The sequence below is a fragment of the Eretmochelys imbricata genome, chromosome 16, assembly GCF_965152235.1.
Source record: "Eretmochelys imbricata isolate rEreImb1 chromosome 16, rEreImb1.hap1, whole genome shotgun sequence".
Lineage (NCBI taxonomy): Eukaryota > Metazoa > Chordata > Testudines > Cheloniidae > Eretmochelys > Eretmochelys imbricata.
Genome location: NC_135587.1, coordinates 27,596,924 through 27,617,856, shown reverse-complemented (window position 1 = coordinate 27,617,856; position 20,933 = coordinate 27,596,924). Strand labels below are relative to the sequence as shown.

Below are 20,933 nucleotides of genomic sequence, written 5' to 3'. Positions count from 1 at the left end.
TTGAGCCAGACATGCTAGCCTGCTGCAACAAAGACCCGGGGTCTGGGCTATGCCCCCAAAGCTGCAGGCTTTAACTGAAAACAACTCAGCAGGTTATCTATCTCCAGATATGCAGTTCCCAATGGGATCCAACCCCCAAATAAATCTGTTTTACTCTGTATAAAGCTTATACAGGGTAAACGTATAAATTGTCTGCCCTCTGTAACACTGATAGAGAGATATGCATGGGAGAGGTTTGCTCCCCCAGATATTAATCACTTACTCTGGGTTCATTAATAAACAAAAGTGCTTTTATTAAGTATAAAAAGTAGGATTTAAGTGATTTCAAGTAATAGAAAAAAGTAAATCACCAAGCAAAAACACAAGTCTAAGCCTAGTACATTAAGAAACTGATTACAGGTAATATCTCCATGACTGGCAGCCTCTTTGTTCTGCTCCACCCCGTTTTTATAGTTTTCCACAAGGCAGGAGTCCTTTGTTTGTGCTTGGCCCCACCCCTCCTTCTGAATAGAAAAGTACAAGGATTAAGATGGATTCCAGTATTAGGTGACATGATCACATGGCCTGTGAGACCCCAGCCTCCATTCTTCTTGGGCTGGCCCACAGGTAGGTTTGCAAGTAAACAGAGCCATTTACAGTTCATTGATTCTGAAGCACCCTTAATGGCTTCTACTTAATATGTATTACTGATGTAAACAAGTTTATATCTTATTCTCCTAACTCAAGACATAGAAATAACATATGCAAACAAATAGGATGAACACACTCAGTAGATTAAGAGCTTTGTAATGATACTTTACAAGAGACCTTTTGCAGAAAGCATATTCCAGTTACATCATATTCACATTCATAAGCATATTTTCATAAAGCATATGGAGTACAACATCACACACACCCCTACCATTCACTGAAAGCTAAGTAAAAGTGTATGTATAAAAAAAATCAGGTCCTAGTATAGTTCAATTCTTTTCTCCATATGGCCTAGTTAAAAAATTACAGTAGTACAGGTTAACTCATAAAGGAGCAACACAATAGATCTTAACCGATTTACAAAGAACTAGAATCAGCTAATAACTGTTTCTTCATAATAAGATGAAAGATTATGGAAAACTGAGGGCAGTCTCAGCATTCACAGCTCTCTCTCCTCCACCTAGAAACAAAACAGCCTCCTTCCAAGTAACCAGCTAGCACCAACTTTTTCTCCTCAAAAGCTGCCTGTTAGAGCCCCTGCACACAGCTGAGACCAGTTAACATTTTCAGGCACCTAGGGGCAGCTGAAAAAGGCAGCCCTTTTAATGCCATCTGTCATAACCATACAGCTAAGGGTAGCCTAGCATTCCCCCTTACCTGTAAGGGGTTAAGAAGCTCAAATAACCTGGTTGGTACCTGACCAAAAGGACCAATGGGGAAAGAAGAGACTTTTAAATCTTGGGGGAGGCTTTGTTGTGTGTGTTCTCTTGGGAAGCAGAGAAGCATCGGGTCAGAAAACTTCTCCTATAAACCATCCTAAAAGTCTCTCATTACAAAAATTGTAAGTAAAAGTCAGGCAAAATGTGTTCGATTATCTTGTGTTCTGCTTGTGAATTTTTCCTTTGCTGGAGGGAGGTTTATTCCTGTTTTTTGTAACTTTGAAACTAAGCTTCGAGGAACTTCTGCTGTGTTTTTGAATCTTTTGTTACCCTGTAAAGTTATTTTCCATCCTGATTTTTACATAGGTGATTTTTTTTACCCTTTTTTTTTTAAATAAAATCCTTCTTTTAAGAACCTGACTGATTTCTCTATTGTCCTAAGACCCAGGGGTTTGGGTCTGTGATCACTTTGTAACCAATTGGTTAGGATATTATTTTCACGCCTCCCCAGGAAAGGGGGTGTAAGGGGTTGGGGGGCATATTTTGGGGGAATAGGAACTCCAAGTGGTCCTTTTCCTGATTCTTTGTTAAATCACTTGGTGGTGGCAGCGTACCCTCCAAGGGCAAACAATTTGTGCCTTGGGGAAGTTTTAACCTAAGCTGGTAGAAACAAGCTTTGGGGGGGGGGGGGTCTTTCATACAGGTTCCCAATCTGTACCCTAGAGTTCAGAGTGGGGAGGGAACCCTGACGTCATCTAAAGTTAAAAAACCAGCACACTCTCTCAAACATCTATTCCACTCCTTTTTACTGCATTTTTGCTTATTCAAACAAAGAACTAAAAATCAGGACAGTCCCGATTTTATCGGGATGTCTGGTCACCCTATGACTGATGCCTAAATAGCTCTAGCAGCCACCCTTAAGAAACGTATGTTTTCCCTAGTACCTCAGGTCTTTTGATCACCATACATTAAGAACATAAGAACGGCCATACTGGGTCAGACCAATGGTCCATCTAGCTCAGAATCCTGTCTTCCAACAGGGGCCAGTGGCAGACGCTTCAGAGGAAATGAACAGAACAGGACAATTGAGATCCATCCCCTGTTGACTGCCAGAAGGTCTGACAGGACAGAGGCTTACAGACACCCAGAGCATAAGGTTGCATCCCTGACCATCTTGGCTAATAGCCACTACTAGACCTATGCCCCATGAATTTATCTAATGCTTTTTTGACCCCCTGTCACAACAGCCCCTGGCAACAAGTTCCACAATTTGAGCCTATTATGGTATTTTTAAAATGTTTTTCCATGCAGCTTGCAGGCATTTCACTATTTAATTACATAATGGTTGCTACTACTCAGTGGTTCAGCTATATTCACTTCTTGGACCAGATCCTGTACTCCTTTTAGGACTAAATCAAGAATTGTCTTTTCCCTTGTGGGTTCCAGGCCTAGCTGCTCCAAGAAGCAGTCATTAATGGTGTCAATAAATTTGATCTCTGCATCCCATCCTGAGATGATATGTTTTCAGTCAATATGGGGATAGTTGAAATCCCCCATTATTATTGGGTTTTCTGTTTATGTAGTCTGTCTCATCTCCCTAAGCATTTCACAGTCACCATCACCATCCTGGGCAGGTGGTTGATAATATATTCCTACTGCAATATTCTTCTTATTCAAGCATGGAATTTCTGATCCTAGAGATTCTATGAGACAGTTTGAATCATTTTAGATTTTTTACTATGTTTGACTCCATGTTTTCTCGCACACATAGCGCCATCTCCCCACCAGCGTAACCTACATGGTCATTCCTATATATTTTGCACTCTATTGTGTCCCGTTGATTATCCTCATTCCACCAAGTTTCTGTGATGCCCATTATATCAATATTTTTATTTAATACCAGCCAGTCAAGTTCACTCATCTTAGTATTTAGAATTCTTGCATATGTATACAAGCACTTATGAAATTTGTAAATTTTTGTCTGCTTCATCTGATGTAACTGAATGGGACTCTTATTTTGTTTGACTGTTTCTCTTCAGTTCCTAACTGTACTTTATCAACTTCTATCCTCTCCTCTTTACTAGGGTAAGCAGAGTCAGGATGAGCTCTCCCCTGACATCTGGTGGTGAGTCATGGTGGGTTGTGGAAAAGAACTTCAGGGGCTGATCTCATTTGCATAGGAACACCCACCCTGCCTAGATGGTCACTTTGGCTGCTGTAGGAGCCCCAGTTTCTCTGTTATTGGGGCAGGAATAAACTGTTATTATCCTGATTATGTGAATCAAGGATAGTGGAACTGTACTCGGCCTTTTGTTATGATGGAGGGACTCACCATCAACTAAGCAGCACTCGCTAGGCAAGGGTCATGGGTTCCAAAACCCAGTGAATGACTGGGATGATTTAGTTGGGGATTGGTTCTGCTTTGACCGGGGGGGGGTTGGACTAGATGATCTCCTGAGGTCCTTTCCAACCCTGATATTCTATGAATGGAGAGAGGCTGGGGACAGGTATTAATACTTGGTCGCATGGGCCTCATGATGAGGGCCTTACATGCTAATTGCACTTCCTCCTCTCTCCACTATCAGAGCTAATTTTGATTTCATTAGGAGTCTAGGTACAGACTGCTGAGCTGAATTCACTTTGGGCTAATGGTGCACCAGCACTGAGGCTCACAATCTGAAATCAGCTCACAAGCTGAAATCACAAAAGAGCTAAACTTACGAAGAGCTGAAATCACTGAGTGTTGTGTTAAGTAGTGGGGGAGCCTGAAGATATATGGCAGAGCAGTTTGTGGGACGGTGAGCAGAGTAGCGTGGCTGGTGGAGCAGAGCAGTTTGTCGGATGCCTGGAGCAGCTCATGGGGGTGGTTGGCAGAGCGGAGCCCCATGGAGAGGTGGGGCAATCAGCTTTGGACCACGTAAGGTGCCCCTTAACCTCCCCCCCCATCTCCACCCAGGTTGGGAGGTAAAACTCTGCAGATAAACTTTCGAACTCTGGGGCTGCCCTGACCAGGGACAGAGACTTTTGGGTTGTTGGACTTTTGGGACTTTGGGTGATTTTGGGTTGCTGGACTCAAGAACCAAAGGGAAAGGACATGCCCCAATTTGCTTGGGGTGGGTTTTTTGCTCATGGGTTGTGTTATGAATCCTGTTGGTGGTGGTTCACCAACATAATGCCACATTGTTTCTCTCTGTTATTAAAAGCCTTTTTGCTACACTCAGACTCTGTGCTTGTGAGAGGGGAAGTATTGCCTCTTGGAGGTGCCCAGCGGGGGTGGTCATATATTTGTCCCAGGTCACTGGGTGGGGACTAGAGCCAGTTTTGCATTGTGTTATTGGAATGGAACCCCTAGATACTGAACCCGGCCCTTGTTGCTGCCAACTCTGATGGGCAGACGGGTTACACTAGGTTGTAAAGTGTTCCCTTTAATAAATCCTCCCCTAAAGGATGTGGCTGTCTGAACCGTGTGCTGCCCTGCACCTGTTGGCTTTCCCCCAGATCTTAATTTAAAAGCTTCTCAATTATGCTTTTAATTTTAAAATATCAGCAATCTGGTTCTGTTTTGGCTTAGGTAGAGCCCATCCTTCTCATATAGGTTTCTCCTTTCTTAAAAGGTTCCCCTGTTCCTAATAAACCTAAATCCCCGCCCTCCAAACACCACTGTCTCATCCATGCATTGAGAATCTGCAGTTCTGCCTAACTGTCACTGTGTGTGGAACTGGAAGCATTTCAGAGAATGCTACCATGGAGGTCCTGAACTTTAACTTATTAGCTAGCAGCCTAAATTAGTCCTCAAGGACTTCTCTCCTACCTTTCCCTAGGTCAGTGGTCACCAATGAGTTGATTGTGATCAACTGGTCGATCCTGGAGACTCTCCCAGTCGATCGTGATCTCCGGCTGCGGCGATGCAGCAGGGCTGCCTGCCGTGGCCCAACGCCTCTCCCAGAAGCAGCCAGCAGGGGTCTTCACGCGCTGCTGCTGCCTGCAGGCATCACCCCTGCAGCTCCCATAGGTGGGAACAGAGAGCTGTGGCAAATGGGAGCTGCGGAGCCAGTGCCTGCAGAGAGGGATAGCATGTGGAGCCATGTGCCCCCCACAGGGGCACTTTGGTCCCTTCTGGGAGTGGCATGGTCACGTTGTGCACTACTGGCTGGCAGGGTGTGTGTGTGGGGGTGGCCCAGCTCGTGATGGGGAGGAGGTGCTGATGTGCCTGAGTGGAGCCGGGGCAGGCAAGGAGCCTGCCTTAGCCCCGTTGCGCCACCGATTGGGATCTGTCCGAGGTAAGTGCCACCTGCTGGGAGCCTGCACCCCAACCCTGAGCCTGCTCCTGAAGCCAGCACCCCATACCCCCTCCTGCACCCCAAGCCTCTGCCCTGAGCCTCCTCCCAGAGCCAAGTATCAGGGGGTAGCTGTGTTAGTCTGTATCCAGAAAAACAATAAGGAGTCCGGTGGCACCTTAAAGACTAACATTTATTTGAGCATAAGCTTTCATGGGTAAAAACCCCACTTCTTCAGATGCATGGAGTGAAAATTACAGATGCAGACATAAATATACTGACACATGAAGAGAAGGGAGTTACCTCACAAGTGGAGAACCAGTGCTGACGGGGCCAATTCGATCATAGAATATCAGGGTTGGAAGGGACCTCAGGAGGTCATCTAGTCCAACCCCCTGCTCAAAGCAGGACCAATCCCCAATTAAATCATCCCAGCCAGGGCTTTGTCAAGCCTGACCTTAAAAACTTCTAAGGAAGGAGATTCCACCACCTCCCCAGGTAACACATTCCAGGTAACGCATCAGAGTGGATGTAGTCCACTCCCAACAATAGATGAGGAGGTGTCAATTGCAGGAGAGGCAAAGCTGCTTCTGTAATGAGCCAGTCCCTATTCAAGCCCAAATTAATGGTGGTAAATTTGCAAATGAATCTTAGTTCTGCTGTTTCTCTTTGAAGTCTGTTTCTGAAGTTTTTTTGTTCAAGTACAGCTACTTTCAAATCTGTTATAGAATGTCCAGGAAGATTGAAGTGTTCTCCCACTGGCTTTTGTACGTTACCATTCCTGATGTCCGATTTGTGTCCATTAATTTTTTTACATAGGGACTGTCCGGTTTGGCCAATGTACATGGCAGACGGGCATTGCTGGCACATGATGGCATATATCACATTAGTAGATGTGCAGGTGAATGAGCCTCTGATGGTGTGGCTGATGTGGTTGGGTCCTCTGATGGTGTCGCTAGAGTAGATATGGGAACAGAGTAGGCAACGAGTTTTGCTACAGGGACTGGTTCCTGTGTTAGTGTTTCTGTGGTGCGGTGTGTAGTTGCTGGTGAGTATTTGCTTCAGGTTGGGGGGCTGTCTGTAAGCGAGGACTGGCCTGTGTCCCAAGGTCTGGGAGAGTGAGGGATCGTTTTCCAGGATAGGTTGTAGATTGTTGATAATGTGCTGGAGAGGTTTTATCTGGGGGCTGTAAGTGATGGCCAGTGGTGTTCTGTTTTCCTTATGGGGCCTGTCCTGTAGTAGGTGATTTCTGGGTACCCGTCTCGCTCTGTCAATCTGTTTATCAAGCATTCTTAAAACTACAATACCCACCTGGGGAAGTGAGGAAACAGGGAAGGGACAGGATAGATCCTGGGTTGCCCTTCAATTCAAAAAGTGACTTTGGGTGTTAAAAGGTTGGAGATCACTGCCGTAGGTCATTGGTACATGTAGGTACTACAACCCCTAGCTCCTCCTTTGCACGGTACATAACTCAGCCTAGATGTTCTGTGAGGTCTACAACCTTCACGCTCAGCCAGCAATTCGCCAGCAATTTTTCCAGTCATCACAAACCCAACTATCTATATTTCTAAAAATCAAATCCCTCGTTACTATTCCTGTCTCTTCCTAATAACTTGCCTCAGAGAGGTATCCTCAGTGCAGGAGGATACCATGATATCATCTATAGAGGATATTGGAAACAGCACTTGGTGGAGACCCAAGTTACAGATAATGTGCAATTAAAAAGTCCCATGCAGACAAGACAACAATCAGTGAACAAGTCTGTTATAAATATAAAGGAAAGGGTAACCACCTTTTGTTATGCCTGCTGCTCTGTCCCCCAGGCAGAGAGACAGAATTTACAGCTGCAATCACCTTTTACTAAACCTTTTAAAATCCTGCTGTGCTTCTGGTTCAAAATGATCTTTGGTTTAAAATGATCCCACCTCTACCACCATGTCAAGGTTTTTTCCCCACTCTGAACTTTAGGGTACAGATGTGGGGACCTCCATGAAAGACCCCCCTAAGCTTATTTTTACCAGCTTAGGTTAAAAACTTTCCCAAGGTACAAACTTTGCCTTGTTTTTGAACCGTATGCTGCTACCACCAAGCATTTTAAACAAAGAACAAGGAAACAGCCCACTTGGAGACGTCTTCACCCAAAATATCCCCCCAAGCCCTATACCCCCTTTTTTGGGGAAAGCTTGATAAGAATCCTCACCAATTTGTACAGGTGAACACAGACCCAAACCCTTGGATTTTAAGAACAATGAAAAATTAATTAGGTTTTTAAAAGAAGAATTTTAATTAAAGAAAAGGTAAAAGAATCATCTCTGTAAAATTAGGATGGTAAATACCTTACAGGGTAATTAGATTTAAAATATAGAGAATCCCTCTAGGCAAAACCTTAAGTTACAAAAAGACACAAAAACAAAACTATACATTCCATCCAGCACAGCTTATTTTACCAGCCATTAAACAAAAGGAAATCTAACGCATTTCTAGCTAGATTACTTACTAACTTAACAGGAGTTGTGAGGCTGCATTTTGCTGAAAACAAATAAAAAAGCATTATACAGACAGACCAAACCCTTTGTTCCCCCACCCCCCCCCAGATCTGAAATAATTTTTTTCCCTTTATTGGCCATTTTGGGTTAGGTGCCAGCGGGGTTACCTTAGCTTTATAACAACATTGGATAAGGATAAATACATTTACCAGTGATCTAAAGCATGTGGGACCTTGTGACAATCTACAACGACCTATGAAGCTGTGAAAAAGACTCAGATCACTTCAATTAATTCTCCACTGCAATTAAACTGAGTGAAATATGAGAGCCTAGAGACAGCATCTGAGAAATAGGCAATGTGTGTGTATTTGGTGCAAGCAGCTCATGGCCCTCAGACTGAATACGGGCTCTGGAGACCAGAGTGGCTGAACTGGCAGAGCTAAGGGAGACAGAGGTACATAGATGACACTTTCTGGGGCACAGTAGAGTGGTCCCATCCCTGGTCTGATAGCCTCTGTGGTGTTAAGGAGGATGAAAGTCCTGGGGAAGGAGAACATCAAGCTGGAGCAGACCTTAGTTGGGACCCTCCTTTCAGAATCTATACATATTGGTAATCCACCCCTTCCCCACCCCCTCATGGTCTCATTTTCCGCACTTAGAACACTGTTTTCTGTAGCACTTTGTTAACATTCATGATTAATGATGAGTTATATCTCCAGATAGTTGTATCCCTAATCAGGGATTCTCTAGGAAGCTTTCCTTGATGGGCTTCCCGGCAATGATAAATAAGGGCAATATCAATGGGAACATTCACACTGTCTGCATAGGCATGTAGGACAGAGTGGACTGAAGTCTGAACCACTTTCTTTGGATCAACTATCATTTTTTTAGGATTAAATATATTTTTTCTGTTAGGCTCTCTGTGAATATGCTGCAGGATGTTAACGCCAGGCACAGCATTCCAGGATGTAATGTTGAATATGTCAGTAGAAGCATATACAGTTTTAGGGAAGACGTGGCTCTCAAAGAGGAAAATGCCAGCCCCTGGATTTTGCTCCTGAAGGCCGCTCATCATAATTTTCCAGTCTGGGTGTTTCACGGGCAAAATAATTTCATCAATATCATTAAGAAGCACAAACTTGCTCTTGTACATGTTGCGGTAAACACAGTCATTTAGAGCTGTGATTTGTCCATAGTAGCCAATGTCTTTGGTACCCATAGAAAAATGCCATCGAGAAGAAACATTGAGGTATGAAGTAATTGGCCAGGGAATTATCTCAATGGTTCCTTCTGCAATATAAAATTCCAAGGCTTTCTCCATCAATTGGCTGCAACTGTTCTTATAGATAATAACTTTCTGTGCCCCAAGAATTTTATACATCTCCATGGCCTGTATAAATTGTAAGACATTACTATAATTTCCAAACATGGGAGAGAGACACACAGTGAATTCAGTGGGTAAGGTCTCAGGCTTGCGGTTTTTTATTTCAAACCTTGGTAGTTGGTCAATATTTCCTTTAGGTTCCCAACTGATGGATACAAAGTTTGGATCACAGTTTTGAGGTTCTGAACAAAGCAAGTCTGCTGCCCCATAAGGGAATCCAAATCGATCTGAATGAACATCTATTGCTGCCGTTGATACATATATTTCACCATCAGGCTGGCAGCAGAACCAACAGAAAAGGTCTTTCACCTTTTCATGGTGAACAATCCCAATCACGCGGGTTATTTTGCTTTTTCTATTATCGAAGTATGGGGCAATGATAAAAGTTCTAGTACCTTTTATGGCTGTGATTGTATTGCTGGCAAGTTCCCCTCTACAGAGGTTGCCTTCTTGTGATGTTATATTTGGTAGGAGAGAGTGCCCCGGTGTCCAACGATAGTATAAACTCATCAAAGTGAAAGCAAAAATGCAAGCAGCAGCTATATAGTATGATTTTCTTTTACAGCATAACATTTCAGACGGATTTAAATGCAGATGCAGTTGAATTTTTTCCAGAACTTCAGACAGACACACCTACAGGAGAAGGAGATCATGAAATGCAGGTCAGACTGTGGTACACCATGTCCACTGCTTTGTGTCAGAGAAGGTACTTGTTCTGTTTTTCCCTTTCTGCACAATAGCAATTATCAGTGTTTCAGTTTGCTCTCAGATGGGTCACTGTACATTGTGACTTGTCAAAGGACCTGTTAGAATCTAAAGGCTTATGTCTAGCTAAAAAAACCTACCCCAGGAATGTATGGGCCTAACAGCCATTTTAACATATTGGGCAATCACCTCTTTTTAAAACTAATGCTTCTAATTACAAATAATGTATTCCTCTTAAAAGCTGGGAAGGGAAAGCTACCTTTCCTCAAGAGTGCCTACCAATCTTTCATCCCACGGTTTTTCTCCTCTTAGCATCTGACATCCACCCCGATGCCCTCTTTCTCCAGTTGCCATAAAAATTCCTTGTTGTACTGAGCCACAGCAGATGACACTGTGGGCTCAGACTGGAGCATAAGCTCTGGGGCCTTCCCCCCTCATGGGGTCCCTGAGCCTGGGTTCCAGCCCTAGTGCAAACATCTATTCCGCAATTAAACAGCTCCTTATCCTTAGCCAAGTCAGCTGGTAAAGGCCAGAAGCAGGTTTTTAATTGCAGTGTAGACTTACGCTCTATGCTGCAGTTCCTCATCTGTGAAAACTGTACTTTCTTACCCCTTGAGGATTAATACATTAACAATGCAAGATTAGATACTATGGTACCATACAAGTACCTAAAACAGACACAGTCAATTACATGTAAGCACACACAATGCATCTGTCTTGCACAGGGCAAAAAACAACAAAAACATAAACCTCCTTCTACCTCGAGCTTGCTAGTAGACTTGCCTCGGCCTGGAGGAGGATCTCATGGGGCTCAATACATTAGCCACCTCCACACTGTTTTATTGAAACTCACTGGGAATGAGAGCAAATGCAATGCTGAGGCTCCAGCTCATGCAGAATATGACAGCCCCTGCTATGAGACAGGCTACTGGGATCATGTTAGTCTGTGCTCCAGACCCTCCACTGGCTCCCTGTGTGTTTCTGGACTCAGTCCTGATCTTCAAGACCATTACCAAGACAGACATAGCAACATCAACAACCACATCTCTATGCATGACACACAGACATCTATGCTCTCTGGAGGTCAGCGGTGCACAAGCTCCACGGACAAGCCTTGAGCAGTCTAACTCCCCACCCTCTTGGACAAGCCATAGCTACTGTGACAGACTGTACCCTTATGACCACCCTTTTTACAAGACTGTGATAAATTTTGTACAAAGTATGCTTTGTGAGGTGTCATTTGAAAACTCACAATCTGATAAACATTACTGGCCTGGTAAAATACGTGTGGCAACATTGTTAATGTAAAGTTATGATTTTATTGTGTAACATGTTCCAAAGTTCAAAGGCAAACCCAAGCTAGTTTTTTAGAGACAAAGACACACTGGCACCCCAGCCAGGTATCAGTCTATAATAGTTTATCTGATTATGCTATCACATACTTAAAGCATCCATTCTGTGGCAGGAAGAAGAGTGTTGGTGAGAACATTACATATTGACAGGGGGAGAGCTGGGAACTCCTGTGTAAACAGACTGCCTATCACACGAACCTCAGCTGCAGCTAATTCTCAAGAGGGGAGATGGGTATGAGGAGAAACAGTGGCCTCAAAATCACCTCTTCCCCCACCCCCCAATCTCTACTCATGGCAGCTAAAGTGCCTGACAGACGCAGGAAGGATTGTACTGGGGGAGCTATGGGCAGCGGGCATAATAGGCCAGGGAAGGCTAAGCTGTACGCTGGGCTGGCTGGGCGGAGGTGAGGGCTGGCTTCTCAGCCCAGTGCGGCCGGCCCAGCACTCAGGGGAGGGGTGGCCCAGCGTGGCTGGGGAGGGCAGACTGCAGGGCTTCTCCAGTCATAGAGGGTGGGGTCAGGGCTCCTCCTGTTACAGGGGGGCGGGGCCTCAGGAGAAAAGCAGGGGTTCACCCGCCGCCCATGGGGGGAAGGGTCTTGGCTGGGTGGCTTTTCAGACAGTACAGACTGCTGAATGCATATGGTGAGATTAAAACCTTTGTTTTGAATCCATTTAGCTTCCTAAATTAGGTATTAGTTTCCATATTATCTTTTATTTTCTTTGTAAGCAAAATGACTTTATGCCTCATTACTTGTGGTCACTTAAAATCTCTTTCTTAGTTAATAAACTTGTTTTATTGTTTTATCTAAACCAGTGTGTTTAGAGTGAAATGCTTGGGAACCTCCATTTGAGATAACAGGGCTGGTGCATCTCATTTTCCATTGCTGAAACAACAGACTTTCTATGAGCTTGTATTGTCCAGAAGGTGAGAACTGGCCATTACAAGATGCACAGTTTTGGAGACAAGTCTGGGACTGGGAATTTGCTGGTGTTTCCTTGTGTGGAAGTCATGAGTGGCTGGCCAGAGCATTCATGTAATTCAGCGGGGCGTGATTGTAGGACCAGGTGCGGTTTCTTCTCACAGCTATGCAGCATAAAAACACCACATGTTGGAGATTTAAAGAGACACAGCTGTTCAGCAGTCTAGATACCCTGGGGAATGACAGTTAAGTTCTCCTCTGCCTTCCCTCTGAGTGCTTCCCCATAGGAGGAGGAGACACTAGGGAGACTGATCTTGTAGTAGAAAGGAAATACAAAGCCAAAAAGACAAATGTATGCCCTTTTACTGCTTTATAAAATGGGCATGGGGGGGGAAGAAGCTTCATAAAGAAGCCAAAACTTATTGTTTCTACTTATGAATTATCTCTTTAAAATCATGGAGCAATATTCAAGATTGACAAAGACCTTTTTGTACAATCTAGCCAGAAAAGGTGGTGGTGATACTGCCTCCCTCATAACTTTTAGCTCAGTGGTTAGGGCACTTTCCCAAATTCAATTCCACCCCCTCCCCCCGCCTTCTCTTTTTTCTCCCCCCTCCCATCTATGGGGGAGAAAGGGTTTTGAACAGGGGTGTTACAGAATATACCTGTGTTCACAACCTACACACTATTGTAATAATGTTTGTACAAAGTATGTCTTGTGAGGTATAATGTATAAACTCAATTTGCTGATCAATCATATCATGGCAAAATGCACATAGAAGTGTTATATGTGAAGTTATAAACAAACTGAAATCATGACTAAAAGTATGTTTTCCTGATAACTTCCTGGGGAGTGGCCAAGCCACTTCCTCAGAGACAAAGGACAAGCTGACACCTCAGCCAGGTGTAAACAAGGCTGATGGACCATTACCTTCAAAATGGCTATTCTTTGGCAGGAAAGGGGACGGGGCAAAAATCTACATCTTAGCAAAGAAACAACATAGAGTTCCCTTAGAATTCTAGAATATCAGGGTTGGAAGGGACCTCAGAAGGTCATCTAGTCCAACCCCCTGCTCAAAGCAGGACCAATCCCCAATTTTTGCCCCAGATCCCTAAATGGCCCTCTCAAGGATTGAACTCACAACCCTGGTTTTAGCAGGCCAATGCTCAAACTACTGAATGATCCCTTCCTCCGGTAGCGATCCCTCCCCCCCTAGCTGGTAGCTATGCCCCTCGTTTAGAGCGCTGGGAGAGCCGTCTCCCAGCGCTCTGCTGCGACTACACAAGCCACACAGCAGCGCTTTAGTGTTGCTACTGTAGACTAGACCTAATATAGTTTGTTAGTCACCAGTAAACATTTTACCTTTATTTTTCTTGTAGTTGGTTCTGACTTTTATGCCTTGTTACTTGTACTCAGTTAAAATTGATCTCTTTGTAGTTAAATTTGTTTTATCTAATCCAGTGTGTTAAAATGAAATTGTCCAGATAACTATTTAAAATAGTAAACTGGCATATTATTCCCTTAAAAGAATAACAGACATAATATACTTGTACTGTCCAAGAGAGGGCTGGGCAGTACAGGGCATACATTTCTAGGGGAAGATCTGAGACTGGGGGTGTGTTGGGGTCACTCTGCAGCAAAACTGAGGCTGGTCAGAGCCAAGTTGTGTCTGGCTGGCTGCAGCACACACACACACACGCTTACATGGTGGTGGCTCTTTGTGAGCAGGCCAGGTTTGTGGCTACAGCAGCAAAGCATTGTAAAGGGCACCACAAGTTACAGAGCTGGGATGACACAGCTACACAGTCTGGATTGTGTACTGGTATATCACAAGGGGTCTCCCACCCATCAGGAGCATGCTGTAACCACCCACATATGGGATAGGTCACTCTTAATCTCTCCTGTTGAAACTTCCACTTTGGATAAATAAAGAGTCATGGGGAGGGGGAGGGAGAGAGAGAGAGAAAAAAAATGACTCCACATCCTAGTGGCTAAGGCACCCAGGTGGGAGACCCAGGGTCCAGTCCCCCTGCTCCAATGATTATTTCTCCAAAGTGGAGCAGCTTCAGTGTATTCCATAGCTCAGGGGTTAGACTGTGATAAATTTTGTACAAAGTATGCTTTGTGAGGTGTCATTTGAAAACTCACAATCTGATAAACATTACTGGCCTGGTAAAATATGTGTGGCAACATTGTTAATAGAAAAGGAGTACTTGTGGCACCTTAGAGACTAACGAATTTATTTGAGCATAAGCTTTCGTGAGCTACAGCTCACTTCATCGGATGCATACTGTGGAAAATACAGAAGATGTTTTTATACACACAGACCATGAAAAAAATGGGTGTTTATCACTACAAAAGGTTTTCTCTCTCCCCACCCCACTCTCAATAAATGCTCAAATAAATTTGTTAGTCTCTAAGGTGCCACAAGTACTCCTTTTCTTTTTGCGAGTACAGACTAACACGGCTGTTACTCTGAAACCTGTCATTATGCAAGGCACTGCATTTAGCTGTATGGAGTGGAAATCTATCAACTGCATGAAAAAACTTGTACAGATATAGACAGACATCATATTCCTTTCCAAATGCAAACAGACGTCCATCATACCAAAAGGACTGAAGGTAAAAAATCCATTACAATCTACATACCACACAGACTATGCTGACAGCTTGTGCCACACTCTCTCAGAGAAACTGCGGAACCACATGATCAACATCCTCTACAGCAAACAGGGAAAGATAAAGAATGAGCTCTCAAAAATGGATACTCTCATAAAAAACCAACCTTCCACACAAACTTCCTCGTGGCTGGACTTTACTAAAACTAGACAAGCCATTTACAACACACACTTTGCTTCTCTACAAAAGAAAAAGGACACTAAACTTTCTAAACTACTACATGCCACAAGGGGCCACAGCAATGGTTCCCTCAACCCACCCAGCAATATTGTTAACCTATCCAACTATACTCTTAGCCCAGCAGAAGCAGCTGTCCTATCTTGGGGCCTCTCCTTCTGCCCCTCCACCCCCACGAACATGATGCAGTTCTGTGGTGACCTAGAATCTTATTTTCGACGTCTCCGACTCAAGAAATATTTCCAACACATCTCTGAACAACATACTAATCCACAGAGACCTCCCTACCAACACTACAAAAAGAAGGATTCTAGGTGGACTCCTCCTGAAGGTTGAGACAGCAGACTGGACTTCTTCCGCCGACGTGCACGGGCTGAAATTGTGGAAAAGCAGCATCACTTGCCCCACAACCTCAGCCGTGCAGAACACAATGCCATCCACAGCCTCAGAAACAACTCTGACATCATAATCAAAAAGGCTGACAAAAGAGGTGCTGTTGTCATCATGAATAGGTTGGAATATGAACAAGAGGCTGCTCGGCAGCTCTCCAACACCACTTTCTACAAGCCATTACCCTCTGATCCTACTGAGGGTTACCAAAAGAAACTACACCATTTGCTCAAGAAACTCCCTGAAAAAGCACAAGATCAAATCCGCACAGACACACCCCTGGAACCCCGACCTGGGATATTCTATCTACTACCTAAGATCCATAAACCTGGAAATCCTGGGTGCCCCATCATCTCAGGCATTGGCACCCTGACAGCAGGATTGTCTGGCTATGTAGACTCCCTCCTCAGGCCCTACGCTACCAGCACTCCCAGCTACCTTCGGGACACCACTGACATCCTGAGGAAACTACAATCCATTGGTGATCTTCCTGATAACACCATCCTGGCCACTTTGGATGTAGAAGCCCTCTACACCAACATTCCACACAAAGATGGACTACAAGCCATCAAGAACACTATCCCTGATAATGTCACAGCTAACCTGGTGGCTGAACTTTGTGACTTTGTCCTTACCCATAACTTTTTCACATTTGGGGATGGTGTACCTTCAAATCAGCGGCACTGCTATGGGTACCCACATGGCCCCACAGTATGCCAACATTTTTATGGCTGACTTAGAACAACGCTTCCTCAGCTCTCGTCCCCTAACGCCCCACTCTACTTGCGCTATATTGATGACATCTTTATCATCTGGACCCATGGAAAAGAAGCCCTTGAGGAATTCCACCATGATTTCAACAATTTCCATCCCACCATCAACCTCAGCCTGGTCCAGTCCACACAAGAGATCCACTTCCTGGACACTACGATGCTAATAAACGATGGTTACACAAACACCACCCTATACCAGAAACCTACTGACTGCTATTCCTACCTACATGCCTCCAGCTTTCACCCTGACCACACCACACGATCCATTGTCTACAGCCAAGCTCTACGATACAACCGCATTTGCTCCAACCCCTCAGACAGAGACAAACACCTACAAGATCTCTAGCAAGCATTCTTACAACTACAATACCCACCTGCAGAAGTGAAGAAACAGATTGATAGAGCCAGAAGAGTTCCCAGAAGTCACCTACTACAGGACAGGCCTAACAAAGAAAATAACAGAATGCCACTAGCCGTCACCTTCAGCCCCCAACTAAAACCCCTCCAACGCATTATCAAGGATCTACAACCTATCCTGAAGGATGACCTAACACTCTCACAAATCTTGGGAGACAGGCCAGTCCTTGCTTACAGACAGCCCCCCCAACCTGAAGCGACCACATACCACACAACAGAACCACTAACCCAGGAACCTAACCTTGCAACAAAGCCCGTTGCCAGCTGTGCCCGCATATCTATTCAGGGGACACCATCACAGGGCCTAATTACATCAGCCACACTATCAGAGGCTCATTCACCTGCACGTCCACTAATGTGATATATGCCATCATGTGCCAGCAATGCCCCTCTGCCAATGTACATTGGTCAAACTGGACAGTCTCTACGTAAAAGAATAAATGGACACAAATCAGATGTCAAGAATTATAACATTCATAAACCAGTCGGAGAACACTTCAATCTCTCTGGTCACTTGATTTCTGATCTCAAAGTGACTATCCTTCAACAAAAAAACTTCGAAAACAGACTCCAATGAGAGACTGCTGAATTGGAATTAATTTGCAAATTGGATACAATTAACTTAGGCTTGAATACTGGGAATGGTTGATTCATTATAAAAAGTAACCTATTTCCCCTTGTTTATTCCTTCCTCCCCCCACCACCCCTACTGTTCCTCAGACGTTCTTGTTAAACCCTGGATTTGTGCTGGAAATGGCCCACCTTGATTATCATACACATTGTAAGGAGAGTGATCACTTTAGATAAGCTATTACCAGCAGGAGAGTGGGGTGGGGGGAGAGAAAACCTTTTGTAGTGATAAACACCCATTTTTTCATGGTCTGTGTGTATAAAAACATCTTCTGTATTTTCCACAGTATGCATCTGATGAAGTGAGCTGTAGCTCAAGAAAGCTTATGTTCAAATAAATTGGTTAGTCTCTAAGGTGCCACAAGTACTCCCTTTCCTTTAGCGAATACAGACTAACACGGCTGTTAATCTGAAACCTAACATTTTTAATGTAAAGTTATGATTTTATTGCGTAACATGTTCCAAAGTTCAAAGGCACACCCAAGCCAGTTTTTCTGAGACAAAGACACAATGGCACCCCAGCCAGGTATCAGTCTATAATAGTTTATCTGATTATGCTATCGCATAGTTAAAGCGTCCATTCTGTGGCAGGAAGAAGAGTGTTGGTGAGAACATTACATATTGACAATGGGAGAGCTGGGAACTCCTGTGTAAACAGACTGCCTATCACACGAACCTCGGCTGCAGATAATTCTCAAGAGGGGAAAAGGGTATGAGGAGAAACAGTGGCCTCGAAATCACCTCTTCCCCCACCCCCCAATCTCTACTCATGGCAGCTAAAGTGCCTGACAGACGCAGGCAGGATTGTACTGGGGGAGCTATGGGCAGCGGGCATAATAGGCCAGGGAAGGCTAAGCTGTACGCTGGGCTGGCTGGGCGGGGGTGAGGGCTGGCTTCTCAGCCCAGTGCGGCCGGCCCGGCACTCAGGGGAGGGGTGGCCCAGCGTGGCTGGGGAGGGCAGACTGCAGGGCTTCTCCAGTCATAGAGGGTGGGGTCAGGGCTCCTCCTGTTACAGGGGGGCGGGGCCTCAGGAGAAAAGCAGGGGTTCACCCGCCACCCATGGGGGGAAGGGTCTTGGCTGGGTGGCTTTTCAGACAGTACAGACTGCTGAATGCATATGGTGAGATTAAAACCTTTGTTTTGAATCCATTTAGCTTCCTAAATTAGGTATTAGTTTCCATATTATCTTTTATTTTCTTTGTAAGCAAAATGACTTTATGCCTCATTACTTGTGGTCACTTAAAATCTCTTTCTTAGTTAATAAACTTGTTTTATTGTTTTATCTAAACCAGTGTGTTTAGAGTGAAATGCTTGGGAACCTCCATTTGAGATAACAGGGCTGGTGCATCTCATTTTCCATTGCTGAAACAACAGACTTTCTATGAGCTTGTATTGTCCAGAAAGTGAGAACTGGCCATTACAAGATGCACAGTTTTGGAGACAAGTCTGGGACTGGGAATTTGCTGGTGTTTCCTTGTGTGGAAGTCATGAGTGGCTGGCCAGAGCATTCATGTAATTCAGCTGGGCGTGATTGTAGGACCAGGTGCGGTTTCTTCTCACAGCTATGCAGCATAAAAACACCACATGTTGGAGATTTACATGGTGGTGGCTCTTTGTGAGCAGGCCAGGTTTGTGGCTACAGCAGCAAAGCATTGTAAAGGGCACCACAAGTTACAGAGCTGGGATGACACAGCTACACAGTCTGGATTGTGTACTGGTATATCACAAGGGGTCTCCCACCCATCAGGAGCATGCTGTAACCACCCACATATGGGATAGGTCACTCTTAATCTCTCCTGTTGAAACTTCCACTTTGGATAAATAAAGAGTCATGGGGAGGGAGAGAGAGAGAGAGAGAGAGAGAAAAAATGACTCCACATCCTAGTGGCTAAGGCACCCAGGTGGGAGACCCAGGGTCCAGTCCCCCTGCTCCAATGGTTATTTCTCTAAAGTGGAGCAGCTTCAGTGGGAGAGATTGAGGAGCTCCACATCAGAATATTCCATAGCTCAGGGGTAAGAGGTGGGAGACCTGCATTCAAATCCTCTCTCCCCATCAGGCAGAGAAGAGAATTTAACCTGGGTTTCCCATATCCTGAATAAGTTTTCTAACCACTGGGGTAAGAGTTGGAGAGGTGGCAGGGGCATCACCAATGCAAGAAACAGAGGAGGAACAGGCAAGAATGGCTTAGGCACCTAACTCCATGAGAGGGATTGGCTTAACACACATACTTCTCATTGGCATCTCCAACTGGCTAGTTTAGGTGAATTCCTGTCTAGTGTGCTGGCTTTTACAGATCCCATTCTTGGCCACCTGTCTGTTCCCCTTGCATTGTATAGGATGCCTAAACCAGGCTTTGTGGATTCCAGTGATTTTCAAGGCACCTGAAAATTAAGCATTGTGATGCTGAGCATCACCACACCCAAATCCCTTTGTGAATCTGGGCCTGAGACCACAAAACTTGCTGAGGCTTCCATTTTCATGTTATTTAATAGGCTTTTTCAGCAAGAAGTTTGCTACAGAAAATATATCAATATCATCTGACACCTGGATTTAAGCCAGATCAAGTAGGAGAGATTGCATGCCAATGCTTGTGAAGCTACTTATTGAGAAGGGCTTCTATGATGTTATTGACATGAAGTGTGACCATATAGATCATTGGTGCAACCAAGGTCCTATAGTTGCACCAAATCTTGTACAAAGGAGGTCAAGTAAGGTGTTTATAAAAAGGTTATGATTTGCTGGTTACGATTATGCTATCTGTATGCATGTATCATTTTTGTATTTAAAGTTATAAGCCTTGACTCTATTCCTGGATTTCAAATGTTGGCTCCACGGGTAACACCTAGAAAGTAATCAGCCAGATATGTAAGATATCTGCAAAAATGTTATAATTTGCCAGATATGATGATCTTGTTTTATATGTTTGTATCACCTTTGTATTGTGGGTTTTAGATATGTATGTATTTCAAACTTGTGCTATGCTTCTGGGTGACACCCCCAGACAGTTTGGCATCAGCACTGCCTAGCCTGCTTGATGGCCCATTAGGGACTATCAGCGATACAACTGACCCACTGAGAGAAGGCAGATACACCTTGTGACTCAGCAAGGCATGCAGGGACATGTCTATGGAGAGAACTCTAAGGCTTCCAAGCCATGTGCTGGGCAGCTTGTGTCTGAAACAAAGGAAGCACAGGCCGCATGGCAAGAGATTATAAAAGGCAGCTGCATCTTCTCCATTTTGTCTTCAGTCCTGCTTCTTACCCTCTGGAGGAACTTTGCTACAAACTGAAGCTCTGAACAATGGACTGAATGACCCATCCAAGCTGTGGATGTACTCCAGAGACTTAACTTAAGATAGCAGTTTATTCCATCACTGCTACAAGCCTGAAAC

The 20,933-nt window shown here is 44.5% G+C and overlaps 1 protein-coding gene across 6 annotated transcripts in view; it reads right to left on the bottom strand.

The window, feature by feature from the left end:
* Positions 1 to 268: 268 nt before the first annotated feature.
* The window catches only part of LOC144275951 (uncharacterized), a 68,179-nt gene continuing 47,514 nt past the window's right edge, over positions 269 to 20,933 (bottom strand). For all 6 annotated transcript variants that reach the window (XM_077835629.1, XM_077835631.1, XM_077835632.1 and 3 more), the window contains one exon: positions 269 to 10,129. In XM_077835629.1, the coding sequence (XP_077691755.1) occupies positions 8,768 to 10,069 (1,302 nt within the window). In that variant the 5' untranslated portion in view covers positions 10,070 to 10,129 and the 3' untranslated portion in view covers positions 269 to 8,767. The remainder of the gene's footprint in view (positions 10,130 to 20,933) is intronic.